General features: G+C 30.0%; 3 protein-coding genes across 3 annotated transcripts; 2 read left to right on the top strand and 1 right to left on the bottom strand.

The window, feature by feature from the left end:
• Positions 1-6,499: 6,499 nt before the first annotated feature.
• Positions 6,500-11,029, top strand: LOC113374603 (putative pre-mRNA-splicing factor ATP-dependent RNA helicase PRP1). The gene is made up of 11 exons (XM_026614582.1): positions 6,500-6,686; positions 6,845-7,084; positions 7,155-7,331; positions 7,396-7,531; positions 7,613-7,798; positions 7,875-8,403; positions 8,499-8,732; positions 9,367-9,489; positions 9,751-9,941; positions 10,570-10,732; positions 10,794-11,029. Exons 1-11 carry the CDS (start codon positions 6,634-6,636, stop codon positions 10,907-10,909), a joined length of 2,148 nt encoding a protein of 715 aa, XP_026470367.1. The 5' UTR covers positions 6,500-6,633; the 3' UTR covers positions 10,910-11,029.
• Positions 11,030-12,881: 1,852 nt separating this feature from the next.
• On the top strand, positions 12,882-14,269 carry LOC113377604 (sorting nexin-12). Its single transcript, XM_026617975.1, has 3 exons — positions 12,882-13,186; positions 13,753-13,848; positions 13,931-14,269. Exons 1-3 carry the CDS (start codon positions 13,010-13,012, stop codon positions 14,159-14,161), a joined length of 504 nt encoding a protein of 167 aa, XP_026473760.1. The 5' UTR covers positions 12,882-13,009; the 3' UTR covers positions 14,162-14,269.
• Positions 14,270-15,457: 1,188 nt separating this feature from the next.
• Positions 15,458-16,228, bottom strand: LOC113377990. Its single transcript, XM_026618476.1, has 3 exons — positions 16,044-16,228; positions 15,748-15,924; positions 15,458-15,689 (listed from the first exon to the last, which is right to left on the bottom strand). Exons 1-3 carry the CDS (start codon positions 16,139-16,141, stop codon positions 15,473-15,475), a joined length of 492 nt encoding a protein of 163 aa, XP_026474261.1. The 5' UTR covers positions 16,142-16,228; the 3' UTR covers positions 15,458-15,472.
• Between the last annotated feature and the right edge of the window lie 4,124 nt (positions 16,229-20,352).

The following is a 20,352-nucleotide window of genomic DNA, read 5'->3' as shown; positions in this document are numbered from 1 at the left end:
AAAATATTGACTTGTAAATGAGTAGCGTTTGCATTATAAACAGTTGTATATAGTAACTTGAAGTTTTTGAATAAAACTAATCTTTTGTTATAATATTGAATTAATATTACTATTCAAGTAAAAAGTTAAAATTCATTGCAATATCTAATACAAGTTATGTCATGAATATTATCTAAATAATTACAACATTTTCCAAATTAAATATTATTTTCGGTGTGCAAGTAACACATTAATTCGAGGTTTCTTTTTCAAGCTAATATTTTTAAATCAAAATCCAAAAGTTGGGGCGTTCCACATACGAATTACTACATCCCCAGTGTTGTATCACCTAATGCTTTTAATATTAAATAATTTATTTAATAAATAAATATTTGTTATTATTATGACATTTGTTCTTATTTATATTTGATATATATATATATATATATATATATATATATATAATATACACAATTGTCATTATAAAAACAAATAATTATTATATCACAATATAAACGTATAACTATATGGGTGTCTTTTTCATCACTTAGTCGTCTCTAATTATCCTTTGGCCATAACAGTTTTGATCTAGTTAATGAAATTAGTATTTTATGAGTGTCTCCCTTTGTGAAGCTGTTCATTTTGATATTAAACCTGCATATATATTAAAATTATTATTTCATAGATTTGATAACAATTCAATATTTAACTATATATTAACTAATCATGTTTTTTTAATGTAGGCAAACTACTGAATTTTAAAACTTCGTATTTATTTTTAAATAATGAAATACATATACAGTTATAACATATAAATATTTATGAAACTGATTAAAGTGGTAAATTAAATGATATAAAAATACATTAAAAATTATTCTACGGAGATTCAAATAGTAATGCAAATATAATCTTGTTCATCATATCATAACAATATATTATTGGAAGATGTGCAAGCAAAAAACTTTATAATAACACCGCATATAAATTATAGTATAAAACAATCTATGAAAATGAATGATAAACATGTGAAATGATATCTATTGATCTGAGCATTTCCTTGAGTTTAAAAATATGATCTGAATATAATGAAATACTACTTGAGTACATTATTACTACTATTATTATATTGTCTAGGATTACTACATACCAACCATTTTTCACAGTTTTTATTTCTACTGTTAACGATCGATATTATTTTGAATGTAATATGTATTACTGATATTTAGCAAAAAAAGAACACTAAAAAATTAAAATTTTAATGAATTCTAATTTGAGCTCATAAATGTTTGTGCAGGCGGAGGCTTCAAAGAGTGTCCGACTATTGGATGCGAGTTCGTGCATTGCTTAGAATGCTGGATTGATGTAGGTGAAATTTGTCTGGCGTGTTCGGCGGATGACATCTCTTCAGATGGCGAAACCGATACAATTTCGGAAACTTCATTCAATTGAAAAATGTGCACCTATGAAGTTAGCAAAAGGAAATGACGAGCGTGAGGCAAATGTGCACAAGCGGATGATTGGAGCATTTTGTGCGGTCGAGTGATAGATAGGAATGATGTTTGAGTAGTTGATGTTTTACAATTTGTAATATTGACTTACAGTTTTCACGCTTTCGTAATCCGATTTAATATATTATACTAATCACTGGTTAATATGTTGATTCAGTGTAGAATTAGTGTGTTTAATATCTTTCACATTGGTATCTTGTCGAGCGTTGTTCCCTTAGAATCTCCTTTGTCTCTCGACTTGCGATCGATATTTCAATGTATAACCTCACCGTATGCAAGCGGCGTTTATTTTACTCTTTGAAAATTCAAATAATAACCGTCAAATTTTACACTTTATACATAACAGGCCTGCGCGATGATTGTGCACTCACAGAAGGCTTGTTGAATCGATAATGCATCATACACACCATAGCGTACAATGAGATGCCAATATCGATCTAAAGGCGAATAACCTTTGGTATAAAATTTGTACAATAACAAAACATCACGTAAGTAAAAAAATCCAAATTGCATGGTTAGTTTACAGCACTCGCGGGTCGATTTCTTGAGTATCTTGTTCAATTATCCCCTCACCCCCGCGCGGACACAATGGACGCCGACGTGTGCGCCACACCCTCTCTGGATAATCCTGAAAAATGTTCTTTTCGCGAACTGCCATTATAATTGACGATAGGACGGCCACGCTGTGAAAATGTCCCACAACAGCAGTAACTTGAAAACGTACTGCTGTGACAGGACAATATCACAGTTCGGCGCCATGGTTGTGTCGCTGTCCGTTTGACGGATGTGAGCATTCGCGAACGACACGTCGGAACTTCCGTTGTGCGAAATGCATCTGCACGCGACGATAAGCACGTCAGCACTGAACCGAGCCACCGAGTACCGAGCCGTCGGCGTACACTGAATAAAGTCGCCTCCGAGTCCGCGCACCCTCGGCGCACGCGCCCCTCGCACGGGATATCGGGCTTACCCTTCGCCAGAAGGAAAATCGATAAGCGTCCTACTCTCGATCGGGGGACGACGGCACGACACGAGATGCCGCGCGGGGCGCCCGAGGGGCCGTTGGGAGGCAACGGCACCGCGCCGCACGCCGCGCTCCTCAACGTATCTAACTGTGGCCCTGTGTGGCCCACTCATACCGCTTGCCGCTTCACATTTCCGGGCCGCCTTTGTCCCTCGCTACTACTATGAACACTCCATGATCTGGACTAGCGAAATTATATTATTCTGATAAAAGAAAAACAATAAATCAAGATAATAATTCATTCCTCACTGTCTTTACAATTGTTAGTCATTGTGGCTTGTCATTTGCAAATGCGTGAAATAGAATTGCCAATCTATCACCTCAAACAAATTTATGATTTTTGGTTAAAACAAAAGATCATAGTAAATATTTGAAATAAATTGTTTGAAATAAGTGAGCATACAATTTTACTTGAAATTCATTTTATTTTTCAAGATCTATTTTGTGTCTTTTATTAACTATGAAAATTTTGCTTTAATTAATAATTATACGCGTACTCTAAATTTGAAATTACTTGCTTTATTATTAATAGACTAGCTTTATTTGGAATCCGCCAACGTCCATTTCCTTAGAGATTACGTATCCTGGTTACATAGTAATTATGAACCACGTTAAACCAAGTTAGATTTTCTTGATGAATATATAATACTAACGGCTTTAGTTTAGTTGTAGTCAAATTACATTTACATAAGGCGATGAGACCAAATCAAGTAAAAATGTATAAACAATGTTTGCATGCATATCACGTATCACGTGCTTGTTGTAACTGATGAAACTTTTCAGTTTGAATTCGCATCATTAAGGATTATTTTTTAATCTGCCCTTTTAATAATCCTTCTATTAATATATTTTTACATATATATATATATATATATATATATATATAATATGGAATTTTGTGATATGAGTGGAACGAATATTAAATGTTAAATATAACAATACAACACTCAGATTTCTGATATATACGTTTAATTTGAGTTAAAAAGTCGGGCGTTATATAATATTATTTATTTAGCTTTAATGTTTATAGTTAAATTGATTGCCGCTGAATGAAGGCTAAGATGCTAACCGAAACGTATGGATTTTAAATAAATAAATTTCTGAAAACTCTCATACTATTTTTATTGATGTAACGCTCGACTTTTTAACTCAAATTAAACATATTATATCAACATCAAATTCAAGACTATTATGTATATATATATATATATATATATATATATATATATATATGTGTGTGTGTGTGTGTGTGCGTGAAGCTGTGTATATAGTTATTTGAAGTCTAAAAATATGATTTCAAAACATAACTCCTTTACAGTAGCAATCGTATAGTTCATAAAACATAAATACTATTTGTTAGTAAGCATGTAGATACTCACTACCACACACACTATATATATGTGTATATATATATATATATATATATATATATAAAAAATAATCAAATTAATGATCAATGTTTTTTTCGTTATTGATTATGCTCTCGGTTGTCTTTACATTTTAAACCAGAAATCAATATGCAACATTTCATTCATGTATGACATGCTTATTCGTCAACCGAACTTTTGGAAAACAAGAAGGGCGGGTACATATTCCACACATGAACAATATAAAGTCGTATAAATTTATTGATTAAATTAAAAGGTCACTGAAATCACAATCAATGAATCATTATTTTAACTAAAATAACTTCTGTAGAGCTTTTAGTATCAAACGCTTTTGTAAATATATATATATATATATATATATATATATATATATATATACATATATACAAACACACACACGCATACGTTGTTTTGCCATAAAAAATATTTCTAGTATGAAATGTTTAGTATATAAATAACTATCTGATTGATGTGCTATATAAGTGGAAGGGGCAGCTAATAAAAAATATATGAATAGTTTACTCACTGCAAAGCTCGCCACATATAAAAAATTCTGAGAGGCAACCTAATCTAAAACTGATTCTATTTAAATTGAATAGGCACATTTAAAGTTTCAAGGTTTTAATATAATATTACTACACTTTTTATTATTTCATGATTTTTTAAATTGCGAAGCAAAATCCTATAATTTATTTTTAAATTATATTGTTATTTGGCATGTCCAGCAAATAGGCTGAAATAGAAAAATAATTAGAGAGTGGAAAATTTTACAGCTTTACCATAGATTTGTATGGCACCTAGTTACTTATCAAAATCCTAGTTGTATCCTAGTTGTTTCTTCTAATCTTAATATTCAATATATCTACTTTTTTGTGAAAGTTGCTCTTTATGTAAACCATTTGTAAACTTTGTACTGTTTGTGCACATCGGAAAATATTTGCACAATGAAAAGGGGTGGGTAAACAACCCTTTATACTAATAAATAATTTTCTAATATTTATAAGAATTATATAAACTGAATTAAAAAGTAAAATTTATTTATTTAAAGTATATAAGTAAGCTTTAGAACTTTAGCCAGAATTAAAATTAATTTCTAAATTATTTTCGATATACAAAAAAATAAAAAAAATGAAAAAAAATTTTTTTTTTCAAAAAACAATTGTTTTGGCAACACAAGCAGGATGTTTTTTGTATAATTCAAATCGCATACTTCGTTCTCTCAAAAATTCGATTTCTATTTTCTGCACCATTTGCTCCGTATCTCCGTAACGACTGGACCTGCTTTTGCCAAAAACTAATCAGCACATTTCCCTATCAATAGGAATCGATTGTTTTTTTTTTAATCGGTTCTTCCATACGCCCGAAATCTTCAACGAAAAATTGTCTCCACACGTACGCACACATCCATTTTTTTGAGGTATGCCAAAATGTTCAAAAACCTCTGAAACGTAAAGATATGCAAACATTTTTTTATCGATTTTCGGCCCATTACTATAAATTACCTTACGGGAAGTTAATTATCCTACGGGAAGTTAAAAATAACAATAAATGAATGGATTATATAGAGAAAATTGTTGCTAAAGATTTTTTTAAAAGTAGGAATTAAGAAAAAACAAAATTAATAAATATTTCCAAATATTCCCAAAACTCCGTAAAATGCATATACATATATTTACATATAATAATCAGTTTGTTACCAATAGTCATCTCATAACATCGAGGGAATAATACTTTTTGTCTAACATAACAAACTCAAAAAAGACATAATTTAAAAAAATTTTGAATTACAAAATTTGTTTCTTCGTCTGAAAATAAATTTATAAAATCACTTTTTTTTGATAAAATCTTTTTTAGTGAAAAAGTGTTAGTGTATAATTAATCATACAGGTAAATAATTCTGTTTTTTCAGTAACCTTTTCTTAACATTTTCTAAAACTTTATAATTTTTTAACATTTTTAATATTTTATTATATAATCCACTCATTCATTTTTATCAATTTTATTTTGGTTATATTGCCATGTTTCTGTACATTTGTTTCACAATTTTATTAATTTTATATAAAAAAATCCATCATCTTCTGCTTTTCTTAAACATATTGTTTGCTTAAATCTTATCAAGATCATGTTTTTTGACACCAGATGTCCTGAAGATGGAACGTACCTAGTTTCGAAACGTCGATAGTAAATAAATAAAGATATTATATATATATATATATATATATATATACATATTTAATTATTTATATAAAAACCAAATAAAATAAAATAAAAAGAAAAAACCAACGTTTTAAATATTCTTTGTAATTATTTGTGTAATAATGTTCTTGTTTATACTTCAATATTAAATAAGGGAAGACATCAATATTATTTCCATTCAATTTAATTTGCAAGTTAGAAATCTGTTCAACTGTGAAAATATTCTAGAATCCTGCGCTTGTGCGAATGTCCGTCTGTGTGTGTTTTATTTACAAAAATTGAATCCTTTAAAAGGTATTGCCAACGTTAATAAAATTAATCTCATTAGTAAATAACGAGTCTTGAGTCTTGCATGCTGTCAGGAAAAACAATTGACTATGGCAACATTACCCGAACTGCCGCCATCTTTGCAGTCTGCATTGCAGTTCCATTTTCTGTTTCTGAAAATAGTTTGTTTTCGTTTCTTTTACACAGTCTATGACAGACATTAGTGCTCTATATAGTTATAAAAAAATTGTGTTTTCGTTAGACAAAAGCAATGGCTAAACGGAGAATAGAAATTATTACTGATCCTTTTTTGAAGAGATTGAGGTAACCACGATGAGCAAACCATCACCGGTTTGGATTTACTTACATTTATTTAGTATCTACAAAATTGAAGAAAAACATTTAAATGGACACCCTGTGTTCAAATATTTATGTTTGGAAACTTGTGTACATGTGTTTATATGAATATTTATCTTTTGCAGGGAAGAGAAGGGCATGCCTACGTCCGTGTATACTGAAGTGCCAGCAAACACTTCAACTAATAAAATGAATCCACTAAACAATCTTCCATATTCACATCGTTTTCACGAATTATATAAAAAACGTATTCAATTACCTGTTTTTGAATACCAAGCTCAGTTCATGAAGCTACTGAATGAGAACAAATGCATTGTCTTAGTTGGTGAAACAGGGTCTGGAAAAACTACACAAATTCCTCAATGGTAAGTTAACATTAAAAAAGACATAATTTTGCATTAGTGACTACTACTACATTCATGTAATCATGTTTAGGTGCGTTGACTATTCACGAATGTGTGGGAATAAAGGTGTTGCGTGCACACAACCTCGTAGAGTAGCAGCTATGTCTGTTGCTCAACGTGTTTCAGAAGAAATGGATGTTGTTCTTGGTCAAGAAGTTGGATATAGTATTCGATTTGAGGATTGCTCTTCAGCTAAAACTGTATTGAAGTATGTTGTTATATTAATAATTATTGACTTATGATATATTTTAATTCTTGATGTTTTGATGTAGATACATGACTGATGGTATGTTACTTCGAGAAGGTATGAGTGAACCTATGTTGGAGTCATACCAGGTAATATTATTAGACGAAGCTCATGAACGTACACTTGCAACAGACATCTTGATGGGAGTCCTGAAAGAAGTGGTATGACTCTCATGGAGTTTATGCTAAAGGTTATGTTTGTTAAGTTGCCCAAATAGTATATTTATGTATCATATGTTTTAGGTTAAACAACGTAGTGATTTGAAATTAGTTATTATGTCTGCTACATTAGATGCTGGAAAGTTTCAACAATATTTTGATAATGCTCCACTTATGAATGTACCAGGCCGAACACATCCAGTAGAGATTTTTTATACTCCAGAACCAGAAAGAGATTATTTAGAGGCTGCTATAAGGACAGTCATTCAAGTATGTGTTAACATAGTCTTCATATAGACTGAAAGAAATTTTTATCCAATGTTCTGACTATATTATTAAATTTTAGATTCACATGTGCGAAGAAATTGCTGGAGATATATTATTATTTTTAACCGGGCAAGAAGAAATTGAAGAAGCTTGCAAGAGAATTAAACAAGAAATAGATAATCTAGGTCCAGATGTGGGTGATTTAAAATGTATCCCATTATACTCCACATTACCACCAAATTTACAACAAAGAATCTTTGAGGCTGCACCTCCAAACAAGGCAAATGGTGCCATTGGAAGGAAAGTTGTTGTTTCAACAAACATAGCAGAAACTTCATTAACAATAGATGGTGTAGTTTTTGTGATAGATCCAGGATTTGCTAAACAAAAAGTATATAATCCTAGAATTCGGGTTGAGTCATTGTTGGTCTCACCGATTAGTAAAGCTTCTGCACAACAGCGGGCTGGAAGAGCTGGTAGAACTCGTCCTGGGAAATGCTTTAGGCTCTATACTGAAAAGGCATTCAAGAATGAAATGCAAGATAACACATATCCTGAGATCTTACGTTCAAATTTGGGGTCTGTGGTTCTTCAATTAAAAAAATTGGGTCAGTATTACATTGTTTTTGTTTTAATTATATCAATAATCAAGTTATTGTGAAGTAGCATGTTCCAACATGAATTAAAATCAAACTCTTTGCAGGCATAGATGATCTTGTGCATTTTGATTTCATGGATCCTCCTGCTCCTGAAACATTGATGAGAGCACTTGAATTACTTAATTACTTGGCTGCACTAGATGATGATGGTAATCTTACAGATCTAGGAGCAGTGATGGCTGAATTCCCTCTTGATCCCCAACTAGGAAAAATGTTGATTGCCTCATGTAACCATAATTGTTCTAATGAAATATTATCCATTACGGCTATGCTGTCAGGTAATAAAATAGCTAAGGAACAGTCAATTTTCTTATAAGAATTTTCTTTGATCTAGTTTTTAATTCGTTGAATAGTTTTCATGTGATTTATTTATTTATTTTTGAATTGAACAAAAACACTGATACATGAAAACTGTTCAACTTAAATGAAATAAATTTAACTGATATAATATCAACACAATTGAGTTGACAAGAAAATAATTTCTATTATGAATTCTGTCCAAATGGAATTCTATTATAGATTTCGTTCAAATTTTTATAATCATAATTGTTGATGAATAAAACATTGGTTTTCTTATTTTTACAAGATTCAAGCTAAAACAGCAAACTAAATAGCAGACTCAAAATTTTGCTGAACACTATTAAATTTTCTTACACTTATGGTTTTTAGAAATTGTTTTGTTGTCAATTCAATACCTAATTTTTTTTAAAATCGTCAATTATTTTGGATTCATCATAAATTATGTACGGGAGTGATATTAAAAATTCACATATTAAGATCTCTGGCATTGACGATAAGTGGTCGGGCTTCGATTTGTGTTGATATTATAATAAAGTGAGCCCAGCTCCTTAGGTTGATGATCTTGAGTGAGTGTTGCTTAAGTGAGCGGATGGGCCCCCGCCCTAAATTTAGTCCCGCAGTGTTTTGTCCGGCCCAACGAGACTAAGAAAGCTGCTGATGAGGCTAAGATGAGGTTTGCGCATATCGATGGGGACCACTTAACGCTGCTGAATGTCTACCACGCGTTCAAACAAAGTAAGTTTTTGTAAATGTTCTGGTAAGAGATTACACAATTGAGCAATATTTACCAAATTATGTTACTTACACAATATAAAAGAAATAAATTTAATTTACTTCAATGTCATTTTTGAGATTAAATAGATGCTTGTTTTTGCTTTACTGTTTTTCTGATCTTCATGACGTGTGTAATCTCTTAAGTGAAATAAAACAGAACAAGGTTGTGTGATCAATATAAAATAATTCAGGCAGATATACTATAACTATCATTAAATTTAGATATGGAAGAACCTCAATGGTGTTATGATAATTATGTAAATTATCGATCCCTTAAGTCTGGTGATAATGTTCGTTCCCAATTGTCTCGTATCATGGACCGGTTTGACTTGAAGAGGACGAGCACCGATTTCAATTCCAAGGATTATTATATTAACATTCGCAAAGCATTAGTTAATGGATTCTTCATGCAGGTACTGAAAATTTTTATGGTTAAAAAATGTTTGTAGTAGTTCTTTTTAGTAACTTTTATATTATTTTTCCTTTTTTTACTTCTGTATTAGTTTTGTTTTCGTTTTCTATTATACTCCTTAGTATCTATTATAATCAAATTATGTTACACCATTTTAATATTAACAATTTCTGCTCATTAGTTTTATATAACTAATAAATTGAATTAAAATATATATATATATATATATATATATATATATATATATATTCAATCGAAACTGGATTAACTGGACTAACTGTTGTCTTAAACTAATTGTTGTCTAAAGACATTCGGTTAAGCAAAAATTCGGATAATCGAATGTTTAAAGAATAATGTTATTACGAAATTGACACTTATGTATGTACATACATCTTTTCTTAGATTACATTACATACATAATAATACTACATTGCTGAATCATGAAATAAAATATTTAGGTTCGTATATATAAATTTGATAATTTGCATTTGGTAATTATTAAATAAGTAGGTAATAAGTTTAATTTGGTTTAAAATATTTGGTTGAGGGCCGGATAAACGAGTTTCTACTGTTTATGTATTATATGTTTATATTTTGAAAGAATATTAATCATACAATAATTGTTTTAGGTGGCCCACTTGGAAAGGACTGGTCATTATTTAACTATTAAAGATAATCAAATTGTGCAGTTACATCCCAGTACATGTTTGGATCATAAACCAGAATGGGTTATTTATAATGAATTTGTACTTACTACTAAAAACTACATAAGGGCTGTAACAGATATCAAACGTAAGTTCTATTTTACATTCTTGATCAAAAACTGTTATTATTAAACCATTTTTTTCTTCAGCTGAGTGGCTTCTGAAAATTGCACCCCAATATTATGACTTAAATAATTTCCCCCATTGTGAAGCTAAAAAGCAACTAGAACAAATATGGACACAAATTGAGAGTGGACGCCGTTAAGTTAGTTGCAAATAAAATGCAATACATAAATTATTTTTAATTTGTATATTGATACAACTATTTAAATTGTAAAAATGAGTGCATGTATTATATTTATATATCGAACTTCACGCAATTCCAGGCCACTTTTGAAAGTGGTTTCAAAAAAGAAATGTTTTTAAAGTTCAATTTTTATTTTAATATTTTGTACCTTAAATTGTAAATTGCAATGTTAATTGAGATGTGGAAATAAATGTATTTTATTTTCCTTCATATTATATAATGTGTTTTTTTTTTTTTTTTAATTAGTGCATTTGTGTATATTTTTTTTTATTAGTAGTCATTGAACATAATTTTTTGTAACACAAGCTCAGCTCTGGGAAAAAGTTAAAATGGCTGACCAGAGGCAAAACTGAGAAAACATTTATTGGTTTTAAACTTAATTCAATAATTAACATCATATTTACCACGTAAAGTATATGATGCAAAGGAGTTCTTATTGCATTGTATAGCTGCATGTTATTTGCATCTGAGTTTAGTAATAGTATAAAATTAGTTTCATAACAAGTCAATAACAGTTTTTAAGTACAACTCGTAAAATTATTAACTTCCCATAGGGTAAGTTATAGTAATAAGCTGAAAATAGAAAATGAAAATTTTTGCATATCCGTGTTTGAGGTTTCTGAACATTTTGGCATAACTCAGAAAAAATTGTGTGTGCGCATGTGTTTTGTGTGTCCGCATTTTTTTGTACACGTTTTCGGACGCTAGGATCAACCGATTTGAATGGTTCAATTCCTATTGCAATTCCAGTTCCAGCAATTTGCCTTAAGGCACGATGCCATAAACTACTAGTTTATGGCTATTTGTATTATATATAATGCATTACTTTTTGATTATAATCGAAGATTATCAATTGTGGGAGGAGTATCTTCCTCATTAAAACTATTTGTTTCATTTAAAAGTTTTTATGTGGGTTTTGAACATTAATGTATTATACCTTTGTTTGTTAATTTAATTTAACTACCCATAAAAACCCATCTGGTTGCTTTTGATCAAACTTGGTATGATTATGGATTCAGTGCCCAAACTGAAAAATATTAGAGGCTTATGAAGAGTGGTTCAAATTGATGTAAACTTTTAGGCAATACATAATATGGCTACAACAATTTCCAATATATAAAGCTGATCCAACAATTTGCAACAAAACTATTTATTATTATATTAAAATAAATATAATATATAAAATATATAAATATAAATATATATATATATATATATATATATATATATATATATAATATTATAATAAATATATTTTCTATTTATTGCTAAATAATAAAATATCAAATTCAAAGTCGTTTTATTCAAAACTTTTATATCGGAGTGTATATAACTGTTTCCACAGAAATGTAGTAAATTTTATTTAGTTTCACCCCATCTAACTGAAGAAGGGTGCTTTCATATAAAATTTGTGAGTTATTTGACAAAAACAAAAAAAATGTCTCGAGTTTTTTATTTATTGCTAAATAATGAAGTATCAAATTCAAAGTCGTTTTATTCAAAACTTTTATATCGGAGTGTATATAACTGTTGGCAAGGAATTGTAATAAATTTTATCCAGTTTTACTTCTGAAAAGGGTGCTTTCATATAAAATTTGTGAGTTATTTGATAAAAACCAAAAAAAAATCCTGAATTTTCTAATTATTGCTTAATAATGAAGTATAAAGATCAAAGTCACCCCATCTAAGTGAAAAAGAGTGCTTCCATATAATATATTATTTATATATTTTATAAATATTATATATATTTATTATATTTTATTATAATTATTATTTCATTAATAGTTAATTTATATATATGTACATTCAATATTTTCGCGCCTTTAGGGAATCTTTGCATTCTTATGTTGGCTATGATCGGCGATTCGGCCAAAACGTAGTTAAAGATTTTTGAGTTGTTATGTTCAACAACATGTCGATGTTTCGTCCAACTTCCAATTGACTTCAGTGGTAATCGGCTGTCAATTCCCATCACTATTAGGGGCGTACAAAATCGGTGTTATCTTTATTTCGTTTAATAGTTATATTTTTATTGTCGCGCTGTGCAATTGTGCAGAAATGATGGCAGAATCAGATACGAGCACCGATGCAACAAGAAGATTAAATGTCAAAAAACAAACATTAGACGATGCTTATGCGGCGCCCGCAAACTTTCTAGAAATAGACGTTGTTAATCCTGTAACGTCAATGGGAGTCGGAAAGAAAAGATACACAGATTACGAAGTTCGAATGAAGGTGAGTGGCAATTGATTAAAATGCTTGTTTCTAAGTATTATGGGCTATTTTGATAACCTTAAAAATAATATGGACTTGGTTACATGTACATTATGTACGTGCGATATGTCAAAATCAACAATAGCAGACATGTCATTGTTCTTTTCTGACTCATTCATTAATTTAATAATTATTTAAAAAGTTTATCGTGAAAGCAATGCGTGAGTGGCTTATCAGAACGATAACCTTGAAACGCTTCTAAAACATTCATGATTGTTCAAAATTTCTTTTTTCCAGTTGAAATATCGTTTACAAACCGTTTTTTCTGCAATTCAATGTTTACAGGTTTTATTGTAGTGAAATTTAACATAAATGGGTAGTCAGTGTGACAGTCAGCTTTAATAATACTTTTTATTTCATAATTTTGAAGTCCTTGCATGCTCATCAAATGATATAGTCATGGCCATACAGATGATTAGCTATTATATTATAAAGCTATTTTATGAGTTAGTTGTATAGACAAAACTTAGCACTTCACTAAGTTCCATTTATATATTTTACTTTATGACAATCATTTTAATTTTTAGACCAATTTGCCAGTTTTTAAAGTGAAGGATTCAAGTGTACGCAGGCGCTACAGTGATTTTGAATGGCTTCGCAATGAATTGGAACGCGACAGTAAAGTATGTATATATGTCCCATACAAGTTACTAATCAGCTTTTCATGATACAAATTTATTGTTAAATATATATCTTTTATTTAAGATTGTTGTACCACCACTACCTGGCAAGGCTTGGAAAAGGCAAATGCCTTTTCGAGGAGATGATGGTATTTTTGAAGAAGAATTTATTGAAGACCGCAGAAAGGGATTAGAAATATTTGTGAACAAGATTGCTGGTCACCCACTTGCTCAAAATGAACGTTGCTTGCATATGTTTCTACAAGATACTACAATAGATAAAAATTACGTCCCGGGTAAAATTAGAAACACATAATTTTAATGACATCACTTTAGTTATATTAAGTATCCAACACTGATATATGATGAAATATGTATACATACATGTACTGATATTAAATGTATGGATGTATTTAAATTCATATCTGAATGCTTTAAATGAAAATCCTGTCACATTGGGATATATATATATTCACATTTGTATTATAACTATTAATATATTTCTTATTTTGCTCAAGTTTGATCTATCTTGTTATATGTATATTTGTTATTATAAATGCATAAATAGTAAATGAGGAAGTTTGTGTATTTCAAAATTTAAGCATTGAAGTTCATATGTTATAATGATGGGTCCAGGCGATTGATTTGTAATGTTACTATCGCATTCAAGAGTAAATATTATTAATATTCAACCAAGTATAATTTGGTTTATGTAATTAGTTTTATTCATAGATTTTCTTGTATTAAGCAATTGCTGAATCTCATGACTGTTTTCGTTTATATAAATTTGAGTTTATTTAGCATAATTGGTATGAAAATAGTCAAGATCAGATATTTTTTAAATAAAACGTTTGTAAATTCTATATTTTTTTATTTTAATACATAAGCAGTATTTAGATTAATGTATTTACAATGTTTCTGCAAAAACAATGATGATTATATGTGACAACCACACTTAAATGTAAAAACTTCACACATTAGCGCTGCATAGAAAATGATTGTATGTTGCGAAGAAAATTTATATGCTAATAGAAATGTACGGTTTTATGTGCATTTGAACATTGATTATAATGACTTAGGGGCCGTTCAAGTATTACGTAAGCACTATAGGGGGGCGGGGGGGTTATTGATTTGCTTATTTTGCTTATTTTGGGTAAGAACTTTTGCTGACAAAGGGGAGGGGGGGGGTAAATAATTGTAGTAAATCTGCTTATGTAATACTTAAAGGATCCTTTAAGAGCATTAGTCAAAAAGCAAACATTGAGGATTATGTTCAGTATGTATTGAAGGTGTATTTTTTTTTTGAAGAGTGAAAAGGTGTTTACTGCAGTGTTAATACCCATAAATTGAAGTAAAGTTTAATTTAATAGGAATGTAACAAAGGTTATATTGGGTAAAGAATCAAAGGAAATTTAACTTTATGATAAACTCAAATTGATTTGTTTTTAATATGAAGATTGATTTGTGAATATTTTCGAACTTGAAGTTTAAAAATATTATTTTTAAGACACTGTTATCGAAACATTATTTTTATTGAAAAATCACTACATTAAAATAAATATTATAGAAGTATTAAAATAATTTTATAAAATGATCAACATTAGCTTAAAACATTAAAATCATCAAATTAACATCCGCAGCCACAGCCACGTTTCGAGGAACTTGATTTAGGTTTAGCCTTAGGCTTTGGTTTTGCTGCAGGCTTTGAGCATTTAGAGCCTGAACAAGCAGACTTAGCACCTCGCTTGATAACAGGAGAATCATCACTGTATGAAGAATCGTAAGAATCATAAGAATCATAGGAATCCGAGTACGAGGAGGATTCCGATGAACTTGAAGAACACCTGAAAATACAGAAAATTCATAAAATTTGTTTTTAGCAATAAAATTTAAATTACTTACTCATTTTTCAGAGTCCCATATCGTTTTTGCAAAGGGCATGCCTTCAATATAGATTTTTTGGTATTTGTTTGCCTCTTCATGGGTGTCTTCACTGCTTTGGCGCTGGTTTTTGAGGCTGCACGGTTTGTTGCTACAGAAGTTTTCTTTTTTGGTTTAGGGGAATCGCACGAACTGTTACTGTAATATAAAAATAAAACATTTTCAAAATGTTTTAAACAATTTCAACGCTAAATTATAGTTTGTGTGAATAGGAACTATTGGATGCCAGTAAACAAATTAAAAAAGTATGTTAATACCTGTAATTCCTTGATTTCGTCTTCAGCTTTAATAGACTGCACGAGCCCCCGGCGCACTTCGATTTGGCCACAGTTCCACATGCTTTTTTGGGTGGCATAGTTGATTTCTTAAGAGATTTCTGCCTTTAATATATTATTATGTAGTGCGCCAACAACCGAGTTGCTCCAAATGCAAAACGTCCTGCATTTTGCTGGGTTTATATACGTTAGGAATGTGGTGCGTTATGTAATAGACCGTTAGGAAATTTTTATAATAAATGAAAAATATAACAATAAAAATATAAAAAAACATGCGATGGATTCAAATTTTATGATTCTTAACTAAAATAATAATAAATATACAAATAATTTAATAATTTAATTTTAAAAGTAATTTTAAATACAAACTGTTAGCGCCAACTGTTGATAAAATATGAGTATAGAATTTAATGCTGTAGAGAGAACGCTACTTGTTTTGGTGACTTTAGCATAATAATAGTGCATTTATTTTGAAGGTTATTTACTACATTTATTAATTTTGTGAATATAAAAATTATTATATTATATTTTGCAATTGTCATTCAATCTATTTCACACTCCTGATTTAACATAAGATTCACACAAGATTCTTATGTGGTTTATTTGTCAAGTGTTATTCCTATAAGAATCAAATATGCAAAATAAGAACCTACTATAGAATTTATTAAATAAGAGGCAAATAAATATGCATATACAAAAATTGCAAATGTTATATTTGTATGTGTAAAATACAAGGAATGTATAAATATGTATATATACTTAGGCGTACACAAAATGTTGGTACCTAGGTGCCCTTTGACTACGACCATGTATATATATATATATATATATATATATATATATATATATATATCTATTTATTTATATATTTATATATTACTTATTTATATGTTATAATATATTCATGTTCATGTTTATTAATAGGTATACTTTCCTGATCTGAGAGCACCTATTATTATTACATTAAGTTTGAAGTTTATTTGGAAGATTCAATTATAACTGATTTTTGATGTGAAAAATAAGTAATAAAAGTATATAATTTTGGGCTAAAATTGCAGTAAGTCATGGCGTATTTCCAGGTAAATTATTTCAAATTCTTTGGATTACATTATGTATATTATTTTATTATGTATATCATTATTATATATATATATATATATATATATATATAACGTTTGCTAGTATATATACTAGCTGACCCATGTAAAGTATTTCTAGAAAAGTGCTAAAGTAGCAAACAAAATTACTAAAGTTCAAAAAAAGTTTTGTGCTTCTATCCACAAAACTTTTTTTAACTCATATTTATTTAAAATCTGATTAGAAATTCGATGAAAAGTCTCTTCGATGAAAAATGATTGAGTTACTGAAATGCCTATTACAAAATATGGGTTATTAGAAGGAGAGCGAAAATTTAGTTTTGTGTATTTTTCAATTACTCAAGAAAAATTCAATAATTTAGGAAAAATTCAAAAAAATATTAAGGTTGGACAAATCCTAATCATTTTGTCTAAGTAAATTTGAGCTCAAGAAAATCTGAATTAAAATTAAGTGAAAAGCATTCACTATCTGAAAGCAGGGTGAAGAGTAAAATTCATTACCTAGAAAACGTCAAGAGAAATTTTGTATTAAAAGTGCATCTTTGCAATAACATACGAGTGAAGTTACATTTTATGTGTAAATCGCCTGACTGCACAGCAAATACATAGCAATTTGACAGTTTTTAGTACTATTTTATAAGAAAAACGCTACGTAACATAGCCTTGTTATAACATTGGTCTATTTTACAGAATTGACCCATAAAATATATGAATATAAGTATTTTTGGCAATTTAACTAATAGAACTCTTTATGAAGGTATCGGTGGAATTAACTGAAGATGCAATCAATCGAAAGCATAGCATACCTACATACTGTATATTGAATAATATAGAATATAAAATTGCAATAAATTGAGACATTTTATGCATAGTCATAAAATAGTCTGTGAGACGAGAAAGCGACTGCTTCTTTCGACGCAAATCTTTGTATTAGTAAAAAATCTCATGTAAGTGTCTGTACGTGTTAACAGATTTAGTATAAGTTCAGGAAAGTCGGATATGACTAAATCTCCGATACCACTCCGCTCGGATTCACTCCGAGAGAGGAGTTGTATCTGAATGATAACTCCTGAGCGAGTTACCCATCTCTAGTATATTTATCATTTTCAAAGTGTCTTCACGGTTTACCTTACAAAGTCTGAAGTTCAGACCTCATTAGGTACATAATTTTGGTTTGGTGCATGATTCCAGTGCGATTTTTTTGGAAGGAACGCATCTCATTCATTGAATGCTATCGCCTGAAAGATTAACTTAAAGTTATAAAAGAATGCATGCAAGTCCCAAACAAACGAATGCTTAGCATTAATTGCACAATACAATACATACTCATATGATATGATACGTGTGTTTATGGCATAGCATACCTACATACTGTATATTAAATAATATAGAATTCAAAATTGCAATATTTTAGGACATTTTATGCATAGAAAGTTATAAAATAGCCTGCGAGACGAGAAAGCGACTGCTTCCTTCGACGCAAATCTTTGTATTAGTAAAAAATCTCATGTAAGTGTCTGTACGTGTTGACAGATTTAGTATAAGTTTAGGAAATTCGGATATGACAAAATTTCAGATACCACTCCGCTTGGATTCACTTCGAGCGAAGAGTTGTATCTGAATGATAACTCCGCAGCCCATCTCTAGTACATTTATCATTTTCAAAGTGTCTTTACGGTTTACCTTACAAAGTCTGAAGTTCTGACCTCTTGGGTATATAATTTTGGTTTGGTGTAGAGATGGGCTTATCATATCCGAAGCCGGATCGACTCGGATTTGACTCCGCTTCAAGGAGGAGTTATATCCGCTTAACAACTCCACGACAACTTTGAAACCGAAATACTCGACACAAATGTGTTCCATAGTGCGTTGCTCATGCATCTAAGGATTTGTCAAATCCCATTCAATTTTTTTAAATAAAAATTTATGAATAAAATAAAATAAAAAAAATATCAATAAAATAATTTTTCTAAAAAATTCACAAATAAATGGCGAGTTGTGAAACTTTTCGGTCGAACACATGATCGACTCAATGACTCGTAACTTTAACAGTGTTGACCAAAGTAAAAACGCAAAACTTGAGAATCAAATTCAATTTTATTATTTTCTTTTGATGAGAAAATAATTGAATTTTTGGATTAATTTTATATAAAAATAATGTAGTAAACTTTGTAATAAAAGCAAAACATTTATCATAAAATATTTTCACCAAATAATAATACTTTTGCTTTCTACTTTTTTCTTCTGCTATTTCCATTCGAGAATGAATATTATATCGGGTAGTTTGATTAGCATATTATTACTTTTAGACAATTATATAATTGTGTAAAAGTAAAAATTTAATACTATATATTTTTTGCTGCTTAAATACTACTGACGTCACTGATATATTTTGCACTCTAAAGTATTGTTATTTCAGGCTATGAAAAACCAGATTAAATGTATTTTGTTTCGTGTGTTTTTCGGTATGTATATTCCTGATTGCCGTCATTCACGGCCAAAGATTGTCGTAGTTAGAAATATGACCCGTTACTATTCAATAAATTATGCATTGGAGCTATTCACACTTGAACACAATTTCATTGTTCTGTATCTTTGAAGTAATATTTTTGTATTTTCTGGAAAAAACCGTATACCTAAAAGGTCATAAAACTGCCTGTGAGATGAGAAAGCGACAGCCTCCTTCCCAAAGCAAAAACGCAGTAACAGATTTAGTACCAGTTTAGGGAAGTCGGATATGACAAATCCGACGAGACAACTCCACTCGGATTCACTCCGAGGAAGGAGTTGTATCGGAGTGATAACTCCGGAGTGAGTTACCCATCTCTAGTTTGGTGCATGATTCCAGTGCGATTTTTTTGGAAGGAACGCATCTCATTCATTGAATGCTATCGCCTGAAAGATTAACTTAAAGTTATAAAAGAATGCATGCAAGTCCCAAACAAACGAATGCTTAGCATTAATTGCACACCACAATACATACTCATATGATATGATACGTGTGTTTGTGTCGTTGTTCTCTTCTCATTTGTATGTGGATTCGTTTAGCTGATGTGTTTATGGTAATATAATAACCCATTAAACGTCTGAGCGTGTTTTACGACGGAGTTTCGACCGCGCTCTTCGTGGGTGGTCCGTTCAATCTTTCTTCTCTGTACGCAATGTTACACACTATATCCCGCACTGTGTGATAC

This window comes from Ctenocephalides felis, unplaced genomic scaffold, assembly GCF_003426905.1.
Source record: "Ctenocephalides felis isolate EL2017-DRISC unplaced genomic scaffold, ASM342690v1 CF-g0.4_SCAFFOLD_01886, whole genome shotgun sequence".
Classification (NCBI taxonomy): Eukaryota; Metazoa; Arthropoda; class Insecta; order Siphonaptera; family Pulicidae; genus Ctenocephalides; species Ctenocephalides felis.
Note: the sequence above shows the minus strand (reverse complement) of the source record. Positions and strands in the feature narration are given on the sequence as shown.

What these genes read in the sequence shown, in the direction of transcription:
- LOC113374603 (XM_026614582.1), top strand. Translation starts at nt 6,634, where the DNA reads ATGGCTAAACGGAGAATAGAAATTATTACTGATCCTTTTTTGAAGAGA. An exon ending in TCTTCAATTAAAAAAATTGG is followed by an intron (nt 8,404 to 8,498) that starts GTCAGTATTACA and finishes AACTCTTTGCAG; the next exon opens with GCATAGATGATCTTGTGCAT. An exon ending in CTACCACGCGTTCAAACAAA is followed by an intron (nt 9,490 to 9,750) that starts GTAAGTTTTTGT and finishes CATTAAATTTAG; the next exon opens with ATATGGAAGAACCTCAATGG.
- LOC113377604 (XM_026617975.1), top strand. Translation starts at nt 13,010, where the DNA reads ATGATGGCAGAATCAGATACGAGCACCGATGCAACAAGAAGATTAAAT. An exon ending in ATTACGAAGTTCGAATGAAG is followed by an intron (nt 13,187 to 13,752) that starts GTGAGTGGCAAT and finishes TTTAATTTTTAG; the next exon opens with ACCAATTTGCCAGTTTTTAA. An exon ending in AATTGGAACGCGACAGTAAA is followed by an intron (nt 13,849 to 13,930) that starts GTATGTATATAT and finishes CTTTTATTTAAG; the next exon opens with ATTGTTGTACCACCACTACC.
- LOC113377990 (XM_026618476.1), bottom strand. Translation starts at nt 16,141, where the DNA reads ATGCCACCCAAAAAAGCATGTGGAACTGTGGCCAAATCGAAGTGCGCC. An exon ending in ACGAAATCAAGGAATTACAG is followed by an intron (nt 15,925 to 16,043) that starts GTATTAACATAC and finishes TTTATATTACAG; the next exon opens with TAACAGTTCGTGCGATTCCC. An exon ending in TATGGGACTCTGAAAAATGA is followed by an intron (nt 15,690 to 15,747) that starts GTAAGTAATTTA and finishes CTGTATTTTCAG; the next exon opens with GTGTTCTTCAAGTTCATCGG.